Source organism: Carettochelys insculpta, chromosome 4 (assembly GCF_033958435.1).
Source record: "Carettochelys insculpta isolate YL-2023 chromosome 4, ASM3395843v1, whole genome shotgun sequence".
In the NCBI taxonomy this organism is placed as follows: Eukaryota; Metazoa; Chordata; order Testudines; family Carettochelyidae; genus Carettochelys; species Carettochelys insculpta.
Window position 1 is genome coordinate 97,433,981 of NC_134140.1, and position 15,155 is coordinate 97,449,135.

A 15,155-nucleotide genomic window follows, 5' to 3' on the forward strand; every position below is an offset into this window, starting at 1 on the left:
TACCACCAATGAGTTTGGTTGTGGGTGACTAAAAAGGAACTCCATGCCCTTCGCCAGGACGAAGTACTTCTTATCTGCTCTCTTGTTCATAGGCGGAGCGGAGGCCAGGGTCTGCCATATGGTAGTGGCTGACTCCATAATGGCTTCGTCGAGCAGGATAGCAATTTTGGATGAAGCCGGGGGTCTCAAAATTTTTCAGGAGTTTGTGATGTTTCTCCTGCACTTCTGCCGTTTGGATGCCTTGCGTAAAAGCCACCCTTTTAAACATCTCCTGAAACTGTTTGAGGTCGTCTGGGGGAGCAACGTCCCTGGGGGCCGTGGCCTCGTCAGGGGAGGACGAGGAGGAACCACTAGGGTAAACCTCCCTCGAACTCTCAGGTTCCTGTGGCAAATGGTACACCCTCTTGCTGGAGGGTTGCGAAAGAAAGTCTCGGGATTCTAAAATTAATTCCCCTTGAGATAGCTGTGTTTCCGTCTCCGGCTGGGAGTGTCCACGGGGGTATTGGACGGCCGGGGGGGACCTGCCCCTAGGTGTAGGCCTGGGGTGTGTGTGTCCAGCATGATAAGAACGACCATGGCAGCACGGGCCCGGGTCCGGGGATGGAGACCTGGATCACTCTCGGGGTGCGTACCCCCGATGTCTGGGAGAGCGAGATCTCTGCGACGATACAGATAACGGTGAAGCTGGTTTTTGATAGTACTCCAGGGGATCCAGTCCCAGAAAGGGCAAAGGTGGCCCAAGCCATGGTGATGTAGGTTGGAGGAACGGAGGAGGCGGCTCTGGATAGGCCAGTGGAGACCCAGATCTTCTGGGTGGCGTGTGCAGCGTAAGGGGAGGGCTGGTTGATAGCAGCATTGCAGCCCTGTCCGGAGAAGGGCTGCGGTGCCGGGTTTTTGCTCTTGCCTTCCCCCTCCCCTGTGGGGCTGGCACTGCCCCCTCCCATGCTGGGGATCTCGGCCCCGCTGTTGGTGCCGTGCTCGGCCCGCTCAGCTGCGGTGCCGCGCGGATGACGTCCTCTGGTGCCTGCAGGCTCTGTGCCTGTTAGCCCTGCACTGCTGGTGCCACAGGGGTTGGTGCCGCCGGTTCCGGCGCTTGCCTGGCCACCGCTCTAGGTGCCGCGCATGCCGGCTGTTTGGTAATCGGAGGCTCAGCCTCTGCCACGTGCGCTGCTGCGCTGCCGCTTGTTTGAGTATGTGGCTGGGGGCTGTGTGCTCCGCCCGTCCCGCTCGCTGAGACTGCCGGCAGGGATCGGGCTGGGGAGAGCTTCCTTCGTTTCTGCACCAAGGGGGTGAGGGAAGCCGCCTTCCTTTTGTGGAGCCCTGAGGGCCCCTCTGGTTGAGGCCTCTCCGGCAAGTCAGGCTGGAGAGCCTTATCCAACAGGAGCATTTTCAGCTGCATTGCTCTGTCTTTCCTGGCCCTGGCTGTGAGCTTAGCACAGTGGGAACACTTCTGGGTAACGTGTGATTCCCCCAGGCACCGAATGCATTCGCTATGCCCATCGGAGGCTGGCATAACTTCGCGGCAGGACTCACACTTTTTAAAGCCTGAAGAGGACATCGCGGTGAGTCTTTTTGTTGTTGATAGGGCACTTAGCACTCAATTCGTGCCTGTTTACCCATCGCGGATACCGGCCTGCAGTGGCGGGAGGCCTACTGGCCTACATGTCCACGCGTCTTCTCCGCTCCTCTCTCTCTTTTTTATATTTTTTTTCACTTTCTCTCTCTTTTTTTTTTTTTTTAAAAGAAAAAAACAACAATTTACACGTAAAACTCTAGCAAATCTGACTCTGGCCGTAGCCTGAGCAGATTCCGTCTGCAGTCGATGGCGGTTGAGAAGGAACTGGTGGGGACCGGATCGCACACGTGGCCAGGGACGCGCAAGGGAGCGGCGCACGCGCGATCCAGGAGAAACTGCTGGAAGAATTCCGATCTGCAGCGCCGGGCGAGCCCGACACCTATTGTGGAGCACCCACGGGGACACTCGATGAAGAAGTGATTTTTCTCCTTTACTTAGCAATGTAGCAACACCACTTCCACACGGGGCACACATTCCTCTGTGGGGATAGAAGGGAGAGAGACAGACCGCAGGGGCAGAAGCTGAGCGGGAGAAGAGGATTCAAGGGTTGCCAAACCTCTCAAACCTGATGGACAATGCAGGGCAGGGAGCAATTCTCACCTGTAGCCTTAGGTAAACAGGCAGGAGGCGTGAGTGGCGATGAGTGGCACAAGCATAGCCTGGAGGAGAAGCAGGTAACCACACACCCAGCTGGAGAGAAGCAGCATTTTGAAGGTGAAACTTCCACTTCACTCCGGTGGAGAGCTGCACAGCTGCCTCCTGCTCCTCTGGAGTCCTTTGGCGCATGCTTGTGCCACTTGCCACCTCCTGGTGAGCAGGGGTTGAGCAGAGCTGGGGGAAGGGACTTGGGGCTGTTGGAGCTTGTTCAGAGCCTATGGATGGTGGGGAGGCAGCAGCCAGGGCCCCCAGAGTCCATACACATCATGCAGTTACGCGGGCACCAAGAAATCTGAGACAGTTTTTTGCCCCAAAATTCATGGTGCTCCATGCAGCTGTATATGTTTTGTGTATTGGTAGGGATGGCCCTCATAATAACCATAAATCCAGTAACCGTGTTCAGGCCACGATTTTTAGTGTATTGCAGAATTATGAGTTTGAATCCCCAGGTTTGCCTTTTGAAAGGTTAATGCAAGTTTCCTTTGAGGATGAGGACTGCTAGGTCTGACAGAGTGATTACTTTGTGAAGAGTGTTTGTCCACAGGTCATAGTGTATTTTTGTCTTATTTTTCTGTGTGAGTTCATTCAAGAGCATGATGGTTGTCTGGTTTCATCCACAGTTTCTACTGGAGTATTTAGGGCACTGATCAATACAGTCTAAAGTATAATTCATAGGAAAGGGGAGAGTGCATGCTCTCTCTCTCTCTCACTCACACACACAAGCGACCATTGATTATCTGATCAACACCGTTTCTTGTAAAATGATTAAAATCAATGACCTTCTCTAGAGAATGGTGTACGAAATTACTATTCCAAATAAAGTCACTGGGAGTTAGTTAGTTAAACACTACATTGGTTAACTCTGTGGACCACTACAATCTGTCAAAATGTAAATAGCTAAATTAACAGATTAAGTGGCATGACAAAAAAAATTAACTGAGAATTACACTACTAGATTAATCTGCAACAACCTGAACATTCATATACATAAAGGCTATGTCTACACTAGCCCCAAACTTCGAAATGGCCATATAAATGGCCATTTCGAAGTTTACTAATGAAGTGCTGTAGACACAGCCAAAGTGTTTTATGGTATATATACTGTGAGAATATATCTGCAAATTCTCACTAAGTGTAGGTCATGCCTAAACATCAAGTTATGTTGCTAGTTGTTTTAAACCTGTTTGTTTGAAAATAATCAGCACATGGACACCATAAATATTCAGGATTCACTAGTGCACACACATAATGCCAAGAAATAAAGTAAAATGTTAGAAGAAATTGCCAACCGCAATGAAGAAGACTTACATGTCCTCCCATGGATATTCCAGTCATCCCTAGAGGTCCATAGCCCTCTCTCTCTAGCCAGTGCAAAAGGGCTGCTGATTCTAAAACAAGAGCTCCTCCCATCACAAACAGGTCAGAGACATTTTTCAAACATGATCTTCTTTCCTCCCCAGAAAAGAAAAAAAAGATACAGTTTATTTTTCCAGTATCAAGTATGGACAGTCTTCATTTCATCAGTCTACTTTTACTTGCAAAGAAAGTCTGATCACATGCCCAGTGAAGCCAATGGCTCAGTTTCTCTTGAATTTAACAGCAGAAGCAATGCAATGTCTTTGGTAGGTGTATACATTCTAGGGCGTCAGGGGAAGTGTTTGTTTCTTTTCCTTATAAATTTTTGTGCGCCAGTCCTAAGTGAGGACTAGAAGTAAGCACCATCTAAATTACTACATGTTGCACTTCTGAAATCTGGTATTCTCTTGTCCAGCAACATCCATGGTTTGGCATGAGCACAGATGTTGCCATATGAGATGATAGCAGCTGGTGCAGGATCCCCTGCAGGGCTAGAAACCAGAGTCCCTGTCTGCCCTGCAGCAGCACAGGGCCAGAACCCCTGCCAGTCACGCAGCAGCAGGAGGCCACAGCACGAGTCCCTGCCTGCCCTGTGGCAGCAGGGGCCATGAGGCTGGGAGCCTGAGCCCCCTTCTGCTCCATGGCAGCCAGGAGTTGTCTGGAGCTCAATAGCAGCTGGGGCTGCAGCAGCACCTGATCGTAGGGCTTTCTGCCAGAAGAAGCACTACGCCTCTAATTATCTAGCAAATTCTCTTGTCTGGGACCAGTCAGGTCCCAAGCATGCTGGATAAGAGAGTTGCAACCTGTAATGAACAATCAAGGAACACCATATCATCAAATACCTGAAGTACTGCAGGCACTCAAAACGCATGAGAAGTAACCTTCTGTGCTATGAACTAACAATGGTCCTTTTTCTTTTAAAACAAACAAAGGGATACAGTACTAGGTTTGCAAGATGCCATTGGCAGAGACAACACCTTTTCCTTTTTCTTATTTACCTGTTTTACACCATTGAAAAAATTGCATACAACATGTGAAGAGCAATCAGTAATTCAGCTTTGGAAGCAACCATCAGTGTCACTGTAAGACTGAAATTATAAAGTGGGAAGTTTTTCATTGCACTGAGAAATCCGTGTAGTGTCTCCTACAATGCATTAAACACATTTAAAGAAAACAAAAAAGAAAAATTGAAAGCTATTCAGTTTGAACTCACAGCGACCAATCAGTTTAATAGTTGTTTGAACACTTGCGCTCAACGATGCAACTACTCCAGTGCTGAACACTATTACATAAATGGAGTATGGCTTAAAGAACACTGTTTGGCTAAACAGCTTATTGCACATATAATCATGTTTTCATTTTGGACTCTTGTGCCAAAATACCCCTGTATTGGAATACATTTTGAGGCAGAAAGGCAAACTATTAGACTTGTTCTGTAAGCCATGGGAGAAGGAAGGATACTCATTGCTGTGTGGACCAATATTCGTAGGCTATTTTAACTATCCTACTGCTTAGTGCTTTGCTTTGAAGATATTTCAGTTCTTTACTATGACTGTCATGCTTCCTCAAAATGCTATTATTGCTTTGAAGTGCACACTGAAGTTTGGGACCGCACAGTACTTCCCATTACCTGCAAGAGGGAAGCATTCCTATCAAGTTCAATAGCTGTAACTAGTACACAGAATTTATATAGTAGACAGATTTTTTTCTGCGGTGACTAGAATCCCAGCAGTACAAACATTTTTAAATATATTCCAGCATTATACCTAACTGAGGTGATTTATCATGATTTTTAAAAATGCCAAATATCAAAACAAAAAGAGCACTTTCCCAGAAATAACTAAAAAATCCTGATAAGACAATGAATTAGGTTCATGAAATTATCCAGTCAAATAAACTGATAAGACATCAACAAACTACTTTGGAAGGTAACTCATGTTTTTTTTTTTTTTAAAAAACAACTGCTTTTAACTTTCATTTCTCTCAAACAGTATAATTCTTGGACGGGCAGCCATGTTAAACTACACCATGAAGGATCTACAAGCTCCATGCCAGTCTCAAGTATTCACTATAATGGATGGTTCGAACAGAAGAGGCAGACCCCACAGAGAATGGATAGATGATATAGTACATTGGTGCGGAGCTAGTCTACAGAAACTAAGCCACTCTGCACTGGACAGGGAAAGAAATTGTGAGAGAGGCATCAGACACCAATGGGTGCTGAGCCCACAGTTCTTGACGATGATGGCCATGTTAAAATCTCTCTCTCTCTCTCTCTCTCTCTCTCTCTCACACACACACAGTCCTGTAGCACCTTAAAAGGTCTTACCCATGCAATGTCATGACCGCATCAATAAAATTGTTAGGTCTTTAAAGTCCTGCAGGACTGCTACATTTTTTTTTGTATTATCCTTAATTAGCATTTAAATTAGAAGCAGTTGCTGATGACGTTCTAATGAAAGCAACTAGCGCTAAGAATTGCAATTTAAAAACAAATTATTTTCCTCTGCTTTTTGGAGATAGCTAAGCAAGCAGAATTTAATCAATCAGTCTTTTTAAATAGGTCACCTCCATTTAATTAAATATCTTTATAATTATTGGTCTGCAAGGAACATTTGGCAAACTAACACATTTACTTTGCTCCAGATGCAGACTCTGTTTATCTATTTATATGCTAGCATTTGTGTATATAAAGGGCAACTTTTTTGTTGTCTTGTCTTTTGAATTTGTCCCTAAGGTCTGTATTTCAGCAATGAATAAATTACTTAATTTTTCAAAGATGCTGAGTACTCTGCAACTCCTGCTATTTTGAGCTCCAAGGTAACTAGCAACTTGAAAATCAAGTCACTTATTCAGTTGTCGAATTTCAGACCCTTAAATATTGGCCAAAAGCTAATTTCTTCAAAGTTACCCAGTACTGGAAAGAAAAATAATCTGTTGCAGAATTTGCACATGCCCACAGCTAAATTGTGTGTGTGTAAATATATCTACTTTGGGTGGAAGGTGCAAACTTAGGCATACAAGCATTAAAATCCATATAAAGTAGTCAAGCTAAGTGTCTATAACTTCACCTCAACAAGGTATAGCTAAATCACGTTTACCATGCTACTTATAGGCTACGTCTACATGTGCCCCAAACTTCAAAATGGCCACGCAAATGGCCATTTCAAAGTTTACTAATGAAGCGCTGAAATGCATATTCAGCGCTTCATTAGCATGCGGGCGGCAGCGGCGTTTCGAAATTGACGCGCCTTGCCGCCGCGCGGCGAGTCCAGACGGGGCTCCTTTTCGAAAGGACCCCGCCTACTTCGAAGTCCCCTTATTCCCATCAAATAAGGGGACTTCGAAGTAGGCGGGGTCCTTTCGAAAAGGAGCCCCGTCTGGACTCGCCGCGCGGCGGCAAGGCGCGTCAATTTCGAAGCGCCGCTGCCGCCCGCATGCTAATGAAGCGCTGAATATGCATTTCAGCGCTTCATTAGTAAACTTCGAAATGGCCATTTGTGTGGCCATTTCGAAGTTTGGGGCACGTGTAGATACGGCCATAAAAAGTTATCAAGGTTTCTATGTTCTATCTCGCTGATCATCTTAAAAAATGCAGTGTACTGAAGACAGAAAATAGATGAGAAGTAATCTTAGTACTTACATTTGGTCTTTAGGTTTTCTGCAGCCATGTAGAGACTCAAGTTAAAGAAAACAAACAAATGTAAACACTGTACATTCATTTTCTAGGCATCACCAGATAATTTTTTTTAATTCTTGCATTAAAATTGGGTCTAAAATTAAAAAAAGAACACAATCATTTGTCAGCAGTACAGCAATGAAGTCAATTCTGTAAAGGGAAGTTACTCACCTTGGCGCAGTAACGATTGTTCTTCGAGATTTGTGTCCCCGTGGGTGCTCCACTGTAAGCTTCAGGCTTGTTCCAGCATCACAGATTGGAGACTTTTCCATACAGATGGTTAGCCAGACCACGCATGTGTGGTTGGTGCCTCATGGAGTTCATGCCTTTTTGCACATGCACACGGTCTGGCTCCCACCAGTTCTCTGAATCTACCCTGAGATTTGCAAGGTAGAGTTCTGGAGTGGGGAGGAAAGTGGATTGTGGAGCACCAACAGGGACACAAATCTCAAAGAACAATTATTACTGCACCGAGGTGAGTAACTTTCCTTTCTTCTTTGAGTGATGTCCCCGTGGGTGCTCCACTGGAGGAGACTGAGTAGCAGTACCCTGAAAGATGGGAGGAGGGTCTTGGAATCACGGTTTTGATGTAGCTGAAAGTACTGTTGATGCCAGCGAAGCATCTGCAGCCAGTTGGTGCTAGATTATGCAGTGCTTCACAAACATAGTAGGATGGGATGTAGTGGGATGACCACATGGCTGCGCAGCAAACGTCCCTGAAGGAAACCATCCTTGAGAAAAGCTGTTGATGCTGCTATTGGTCTTGTATAGTGCACCTTAGGTTGAGCTGGGAGTGGCCTATGACGTAGAGAATAGTACTTAGGGATACCTGAGGTAATGAGATTTGCAACTTGCTGAGAGGATATTGCTTCACCTTTGGAGCAATCAGTGATTGAGACTATTAGTTGGTCTCTCTTGCTGAATGGTTTCATCCTATCTACATAGAAAGCCGACACTCTACAAACATCCAGAGAATGAAACGCTGCTCCATATGCTGAAGCACGTGGTTTAGAATAGAAGGAGGGTAATATAATTGGCTCTTTGATGTGGAAGTCAGAGGAGACTTTAGAGACAAAGGCTGGGTGAGGTCTTAGTACTATCCCTTCCTTGCTAAAAACTGTATATGGTGGAACTGCCATCAGGGCTGCCATCTCAGTAACACTGTGGGCAGATCAAAACAAAAAGCAGTCAAGTAGCACTTTAAAGACTAGCAAAATAGTTTATTAGGTGAGCTTTCGTGGGACAGACCCACTTCTTCAGACCATAGCCAGACCAGAACAGACTCAATATTTAAGGCACAGAGAACCAAACACAGTAAGCAAGGAGGACAAATCAGAAAAAGGTAATCAAGGTGAGCAAATCAGAGAGTGGAGGAGTGGGGGGGAAGGTCAAGAATTAGACTGAGCCAAGTATGCAGACAAGCCCCTATAGTGACTCAGAAAGTTCCCATCACAATTTAAACCATGTGTTAATGTGCCGAATTTGAATATAAAAGCCAGCTCAGATGTTTCTCTTTCCAAAGTGGTGCGATAATTCCTTTTCAGTAACACACATACCTTTAGGTCATTGACAGAATGCCCCATTCCATTAAAATGTTGACTAACTGGTTTGTGGATCTGGAGTGTTTTGATGTCTGTTTTGTGCCCATTGACCCTTTGTCTAAGGGAGTTAAAAGTCTGTCCAATTGGGGTCTGCTGGGGTAGCAGAACTCAGCAGGCTCCCAGGCAGCTCTGGGCAGCAACCAGGGCTAGGAGAAATTCAGCAGCAGAGCCACAGGGAGACAGTCAGTGGCCAGCCCATGCCCTGGCTGGAGGCAGGGTCGAGTGCACCGCTCTATATAGGGTGGGCTGGGGCCAGTGGTTGCCGCTTTGGTGTGGGGCATGTTGGCACCGCCAGAGCAGCCATGGCAGCTGGAGCAGGACCCCCACATGACCCCCTTCACACCCAACTTCCTGTGCAGGTACTGCAGCCCCATTCCACAGCCTCACCCACACTCTATACTGCTCTCCAATCTGGGGTGCTGGGACAAGCCTGACACTTATAGTGAAGCATCTACAGGGATATCACTTGAAGAAGATATTAAGTTATTACCCAATTACATAATTTTATTTAGTACTAATAAAACAAAGTGTAGATTGTGATGCAGACATTCATAATGTGGGATAGTGCTGTAGTTAAGAAGATAGAGAAAAAAAACTAGTGCAATTGACTGATCATTCTGGGTGGAGCAGGTAAAGGCATTTGGAGTCAGTCACTTAACACTGGAAAGGATGATGGTTTCACAACGGTAGCATTTGTCAAGAAATAAAAGGAAAATGCCTAAAATGGTAGCAATAAAGCAAATGAAAACTATCAAAGGGGTTTGTAGTACAAACGGCTTGTATTCAACAAGTGATATCTTGAGAAATTAATCTTTTTTTGGAAAAAAATGTGTCATAAAAAAAGACACACAAAGATATTTGTTTTTTAATTGCCACTGTTAGGAAAAGTTTGTCGAGTATTTTAACAATTAGAATAAAGAGAGATCAGTATCACACTAGCACCTCAGTAACTAAAGTAAGCATTTTTGAAGTATTTTTAAGTCCAGAAGAACAACAACATCTGGTGAAATAACCAGTCTAACACATCATCATTTGGATTGTATTCCATGGTTATGCATTTTGAGAAAACACTTTCATAGATGTAATATTATTACAGTAAAGAATCAAGTTTCCATGACCAAAAAACATGACCCCATTTTCAATTACTCTACACCACTAGCTCTCAATCTTTCTAGACCCCTCAGTCCTTCTGAACTCCTTTCAGGAATCTGATTTGTCTTGCGTATCCCAATTCAAGTGAGTTTTACCTCACTTGAACTACTTGCTTACAAACTCAGACATAAAAATACAGAAGCATCACAGCACACTATTATTGAAAAATTGCTTACTTATTTTACCATATATTATAAAATCAATTGGAATATATTTTATTTTCATCTCTGTGTATAGAATACTGAACAGCATAAATAAGTCACTGTGTGAAATTTTAATTTGTACATAGAAAACACTTCCGAAGTCAGTATCATATTGTAAAACGAGACAAATATCTAGACGAGTTGATGAACTCCTGGAAGACCTCTGTGTACCCCTAGTTGAAAACTACTCATCTACGCAATCTGTGTGATTTTGATAAAATAATGTTATTCTTACTCCTCTTGGTTGGCATTTTGAGACATGTTAAAACATTCTGTTTTAAACAAAAGGATATAATAAGGGTTTTCTAACAACAAGGAAGCCATGCAGGCCTCTTTGATCATTGGACGGGCCATTAGCGTTCGTCTTCTCCAATAGTACTGAAAATTTAAATAAGAATACAGTTCAAAAATTACTGTTAAAACTTTAATTTCTCACAAATACTTTAACGTTGATATACTTACATGATCTCCAGTGCCTGCTAGATGAATGCACACAGGTTTGTATTTGCTGTTCCACCTCTTAGGTAGTATTAATTGAAATCTATTAAAAAAAAAAAAAACACACACACACACACACACACACACACACACACAACTATTTAATATAGCAGGGTAACATAGCATGGCATTCATACCCAGGGAAGTTAAACCAACAAACTACATCTTGAATAAACTGTTTTGTTCTATGCTCAGGCAAACTGCCATGAGTCTAGCAATGAATGAAATTAAGAACACATCCAAAAGTTGATTTCACCTTTAGAAAGTCACAAGCACCAAGAAGAGACAGAGTTATGAGTTAAAAAGATATCCTCTAAATGAGATTACCATTTCATTACTGTATTCTGAACTTTGTCAAACAGAGAAGTAGAACCTGAGTTTAGGCAAGCTTAGCTAGATAACCCGCAAAACAGCGCACACTTTTCTCCTGAAGTGGGAAGAACTGAAATGAAAAATTAAATGGAACAATAAAGTTAAAAAGCACATCTAGCAAGTGTTTCAAAATGTCAAGCAAAGAGCTTTTTGCTCCCTACCACCTCTCAAAAATATTACTCGGTTTTTCCAGTTACTCCCCTACTTCCCAAGCTTTTCCCAGGCCAGCTGCAAGCTAGCAAACCACTTCTGCTGATCTACTAGTATATTTCACCACAAGGGGGTGTCCTGTTGCAATAAAAATGGATTCTTTAAAGATAAGCATTCACACACAACCATCTAATCTAACCAAATTTGAAAAGCACAGCAAGTCCCCTGCAGTGCTGCCTTTCATGCATGAAGGGTACTTAAAACTCAAATGACTTTTATTAAAGGATTTAATATGATGTTATGAACTTGAAAGAAAAGCTACTTCCCTTTATCTTACATAATATATTTTAGCATTTTAATAGCTCCTACAGCTTAATTAGCCACTACATGACAGTATGCAGAAACTCTTAATAAACTGCATTTTCAGTTGTGGTATGAGTCAAGCCTGGAGTTTTAAGTAGTGACAAGTAGCCAACAACAGGGATTAAAAAGAAGATGCTATGCATGCCTATTAAGCATTTTTTGAATAACATCTTCAGAGAAGGTAAGCTGTAACAACAAAGCAAAATGTATTGTCTGGTCTCAGCAGTTGATGTCATGATACGAAGGCCTCCTACTCTGATGTAAATTTTTATGCTTGAAGCAAAACCTTGAAAACCTTAAAACTTCTGCTAGCAAGAAGCCTATTCAAAATAATGCTCCCCACCCTACCTCCAAAACAGGACTTACTGGATACCTGGATACCCATTAATACACTACCAGCATTTGTTTGGTTTCAAACAGAAAAAGTGGGCCAAATTCAGTGTATGATATATACTGAAGTTAATAGATTGTTAAATTCTAAGTGGAATAAGTTAATAACATACAGTGCATAATTAGGAAGATAACCAATTTTTCAGCTACAGAAATAAGAAACTACTTTCATGGGTAAACGGTTGGCCTTTACAAAAATTCATATGCATCTTGGAAATGCAATGTGAATTGAATGTTCACAAACGAATATTTTTTAAAAAAGTAAAAAAATAAGGCTGTTACTACTTTTGCCTATATCTGAATCCATTTTCCCCTTTACAAAGAAGGTAGTTAAGAATTGACTATAGTCAAATTAGAATTCACTGTCTTTCCTGCATCAAATAAAACTACAGCTGTTCCATTAATTAAAACTTTACCAAAGAAGCATGTCATTTTTTCCTAATGGATTTACATCTCCATTTCCAGAATTAAATCACCTCTTTCACACAAGTCATGTTTTGCTAATAGCACCTCTAATTTAAGATAAGCTCACCTAGAAAATAAACCATTTATTTAAGGACAGAAGTATCACGTGAGCTACCGAGCCTTGTGTTTTCATTCTAATTAGAAAAATATTTAGATAATTTAACAGAAACCATCATTTGTACCATTTTTAAACAAAATGGAGCACAGTAATTTCTTGTTAACTGGTACTGAATAACCAGTACACTCAAGCAACCAGCATAACTCACAGCCAAGTAACTCTGGTCAGGGGGCATGTTGCAGGAGTGCGGAGAGAGCGGAGGAGCCTGCAGGTTGCACTCACACAGCACAAATGGACGCAGGGCAGTGCTTTGCGGGCTGCCGCCCCCCCCCACCCCACTGAGTAGAGAAGCAGCATCAGGGCTGGGGTTTGTGTACAGAGCATGAGAGCAATGCCCTGCCCCTTGAGGGGGCTGGCCCACTCAGCACTGCCCTGTGTCCCTCCATGCTGCCCGTGAGTGCAGTGGGCAGGTTCCTTCGCTTTCCCACCCAGTGTAATTTACTCACTATTATCCAGAATATTTGATTATTTGGCAACCTCCCAGCCCCATGGATGCCAGATATTAAAGAGTTTACTGTACTCTGATTGTAGCTGTAATAAAGACTGTAGTGTAATTAATTTTTATGATATAGTTTTGACTTCTCTATGGAACTAGTTTCAGAATCAAATTATTTTCTTTAGCTTACCTTGCTATGATGGATTCAGTCGGCATGATATTAGGAATGTAGTGAATCAAAGGGGAAATGAAGTGTCCATCAAGCACTTTACAGTCCGACTGCTCCTCAAACTAGGGAGATAACTCAAAGTTAAAAATGTTGGACCAGCATACTTGACACGCACCAAAGGCTGAACATTAATATATGGGTTCCTAGGCTGGAATCAAATTTTAGCACAAAAAGCCACAATCAGTTTTGAAAGAACAAACAATGGGAAGTCCTGTGACACCTTATACACTAATAGATCTTTTGGAGGATAAGCTTTCGTGGGCCAAGACCACTTCATTAGATGCATGTGACGAAGTGGGTCTTTGACTAACAGATCTTTTGGAGCATAAACTTTTGTGGGCAAACATGCCACAAGACTCCTGTTGTTTTTGCAAATACAGACTAACAGGGCTACCCCGGATACTTGAGTTCTCAAAGTATAATTTCGTCATCTAAATTCCCTCCTAGACCCCACACACTCTCCTGCACTCCAACCCCCTGCCCAGAACTTCTTCCAGCATGCAAACCCTGTGCCAGACCCTGTAATCCCCTCCATTCATATAGTAGAAATGTGCAGCCATAACTTACCAAAATTTGTGGAGTGCCCCCCCTCTCCCCAGCCCCAAAAGATTACTGCCCTTCCCTGCTCTGGAATTTGTCGGTGCTACCCCTCAGTCAGAGAAAGGAGCTATTAGTGACTTCCAGCCCAACTGCTTTTCACATTCCCTCTGCCATTCTGTTAGCCCATGATCATGCCCTGAATTCTGATTCCAATAAAAAACACAGGCTGATAGAAATTAGGCTGAGGCAAAATATCAATAAAACCTATAATTCATACTGTACCAAACCTAACTTGCTTCCTCTCCAGAACAGAGAGATTCTACTTCACCCATACACACTAGATGCAAACATAATTCTAGTTAGAGCTTTTATTTGCTTTTGAATACCTTGTCAATGAACACTGGATAATCTCTTGCAACCAGCTTCTGGCACTTTTCCCTGTTTCCAATAATCTTTCTGAATTCAAATATTCTGTTAAAAAGCAAGATACAGAAGAAACATAGCAAGCTTTTTTTACACTGAACATTTCTTTATATCAAAATCAGATGTCATGCTTTTATCTGAATTAGTGCAGCTTTCTGGCCGAAATAAAGGCTAAATTAAAGGAGACACAAAGAACAGGCAGTTATTTAATTAGAAACAAACTTCTCATTTTCTGGATAAACCAGCCTAGTATGGGCTGTACTGGTTTTGCTTTCTCAGAAAAAGAATGTCCAGAATTATTTTACTACACTGCTTCATTTTGCCAAGTTTAAAAACCACTATACCTTTTTAAATGAAGACAACTTCCAAATAAGCCCAAGTCTGACTAAGGCATAAGCATTACAGGCTTTCTTGTGATCACAGATTCAGAGTCATGTGATCACACTAAACTATCCCCCTTAATTTTGAGGAAAATTAAGTTTCATCCTCATTGTTGCAAAGAAATACTTAAAAAGTGTAGCATGTGTAACTGATGCAGTGATACCTTCCTGAATCTGCAGACCTCTTGAATAAGATATCTGAGAGGGGATGACTACCATATATGTCTCAATAGACCTGCACCACCACCAATAGATACCCTGAGACAAGGGAGGCCTGGTTCTGCATCCTGGAAAGGGCAGCATCAATGGCAAAATAGGTGGGACCTAGAGCATTTGGTCTTTATTACAGCCCAGTCCACGGTGCTGCCTCCCCTGCTACATACCCACACACAGAGCCGGGTACAGTAGCGCAGCTATAGTGATTCAAAGGGGCACAGAGCCCCTTTGAAACACCAGGACTGGGGGAAGGGGCAATTGCCCCCTTTGCTTTCCTTCTTGGCAGGCCTGGTTAATGGCAAGACCTATGATGCTAAGGGACAAGATCCATGCTGCCTCCAAAGAAGAGTG

At 43.0% G+C, this 15,155-nt stretch overlaps 1 protein-coding gene across 7 annotated transcripts in view; it reads right to left on the bottom strand.

Moving 5' to 3' along the window:
• Positions 1 to 15,155, bottom strand: part of ABHD18 (abhydrolase domain containing 18) — a 58,831-nt gene that overhangs the window by 33,788 nt on the left and 9,888 nt on the right. For 5 of the 7 annotated variants that reach the window (XM_074993323.1, XM_074993324.1, XM_074993322.1 and 2 more), the window contains 6 exons: positions 14,172 to 14,256; positions 13,207 to 13,307; positions 10,687 to 10,765; positions 10,516 to 10,602; positions 7,233 to 7,258; positions 3,542 to 3,680 (listed from right to left, as the gene is read on the bottom strand). In XM_074993323.1, coding sequence (XP_074849424.1) covers positions 3,542 to 3,680; positions 7,233 to 7,258; positions 10,516 to 10,602; positions 10,687 to 10,765; positions 13,207 to 13,307; positions 14,172 to 14,256 — 517 coding nt within the window. Of the gene's footprint in view, positions 1 to 3,541; positions 3,686 to 4,587; positions 4,681 to 7,232; positions 7,259 to 10,515; positions 10,603 to 10,686; positions 10,766 to 13,206; positions 13,308 to 14,171; positions 14,257 to 15,155 lie in introns of those variants that run through there. The other 2 variants (XM_074993325.1, XM_074993326.1) reach the window with 2 other exon arrangements.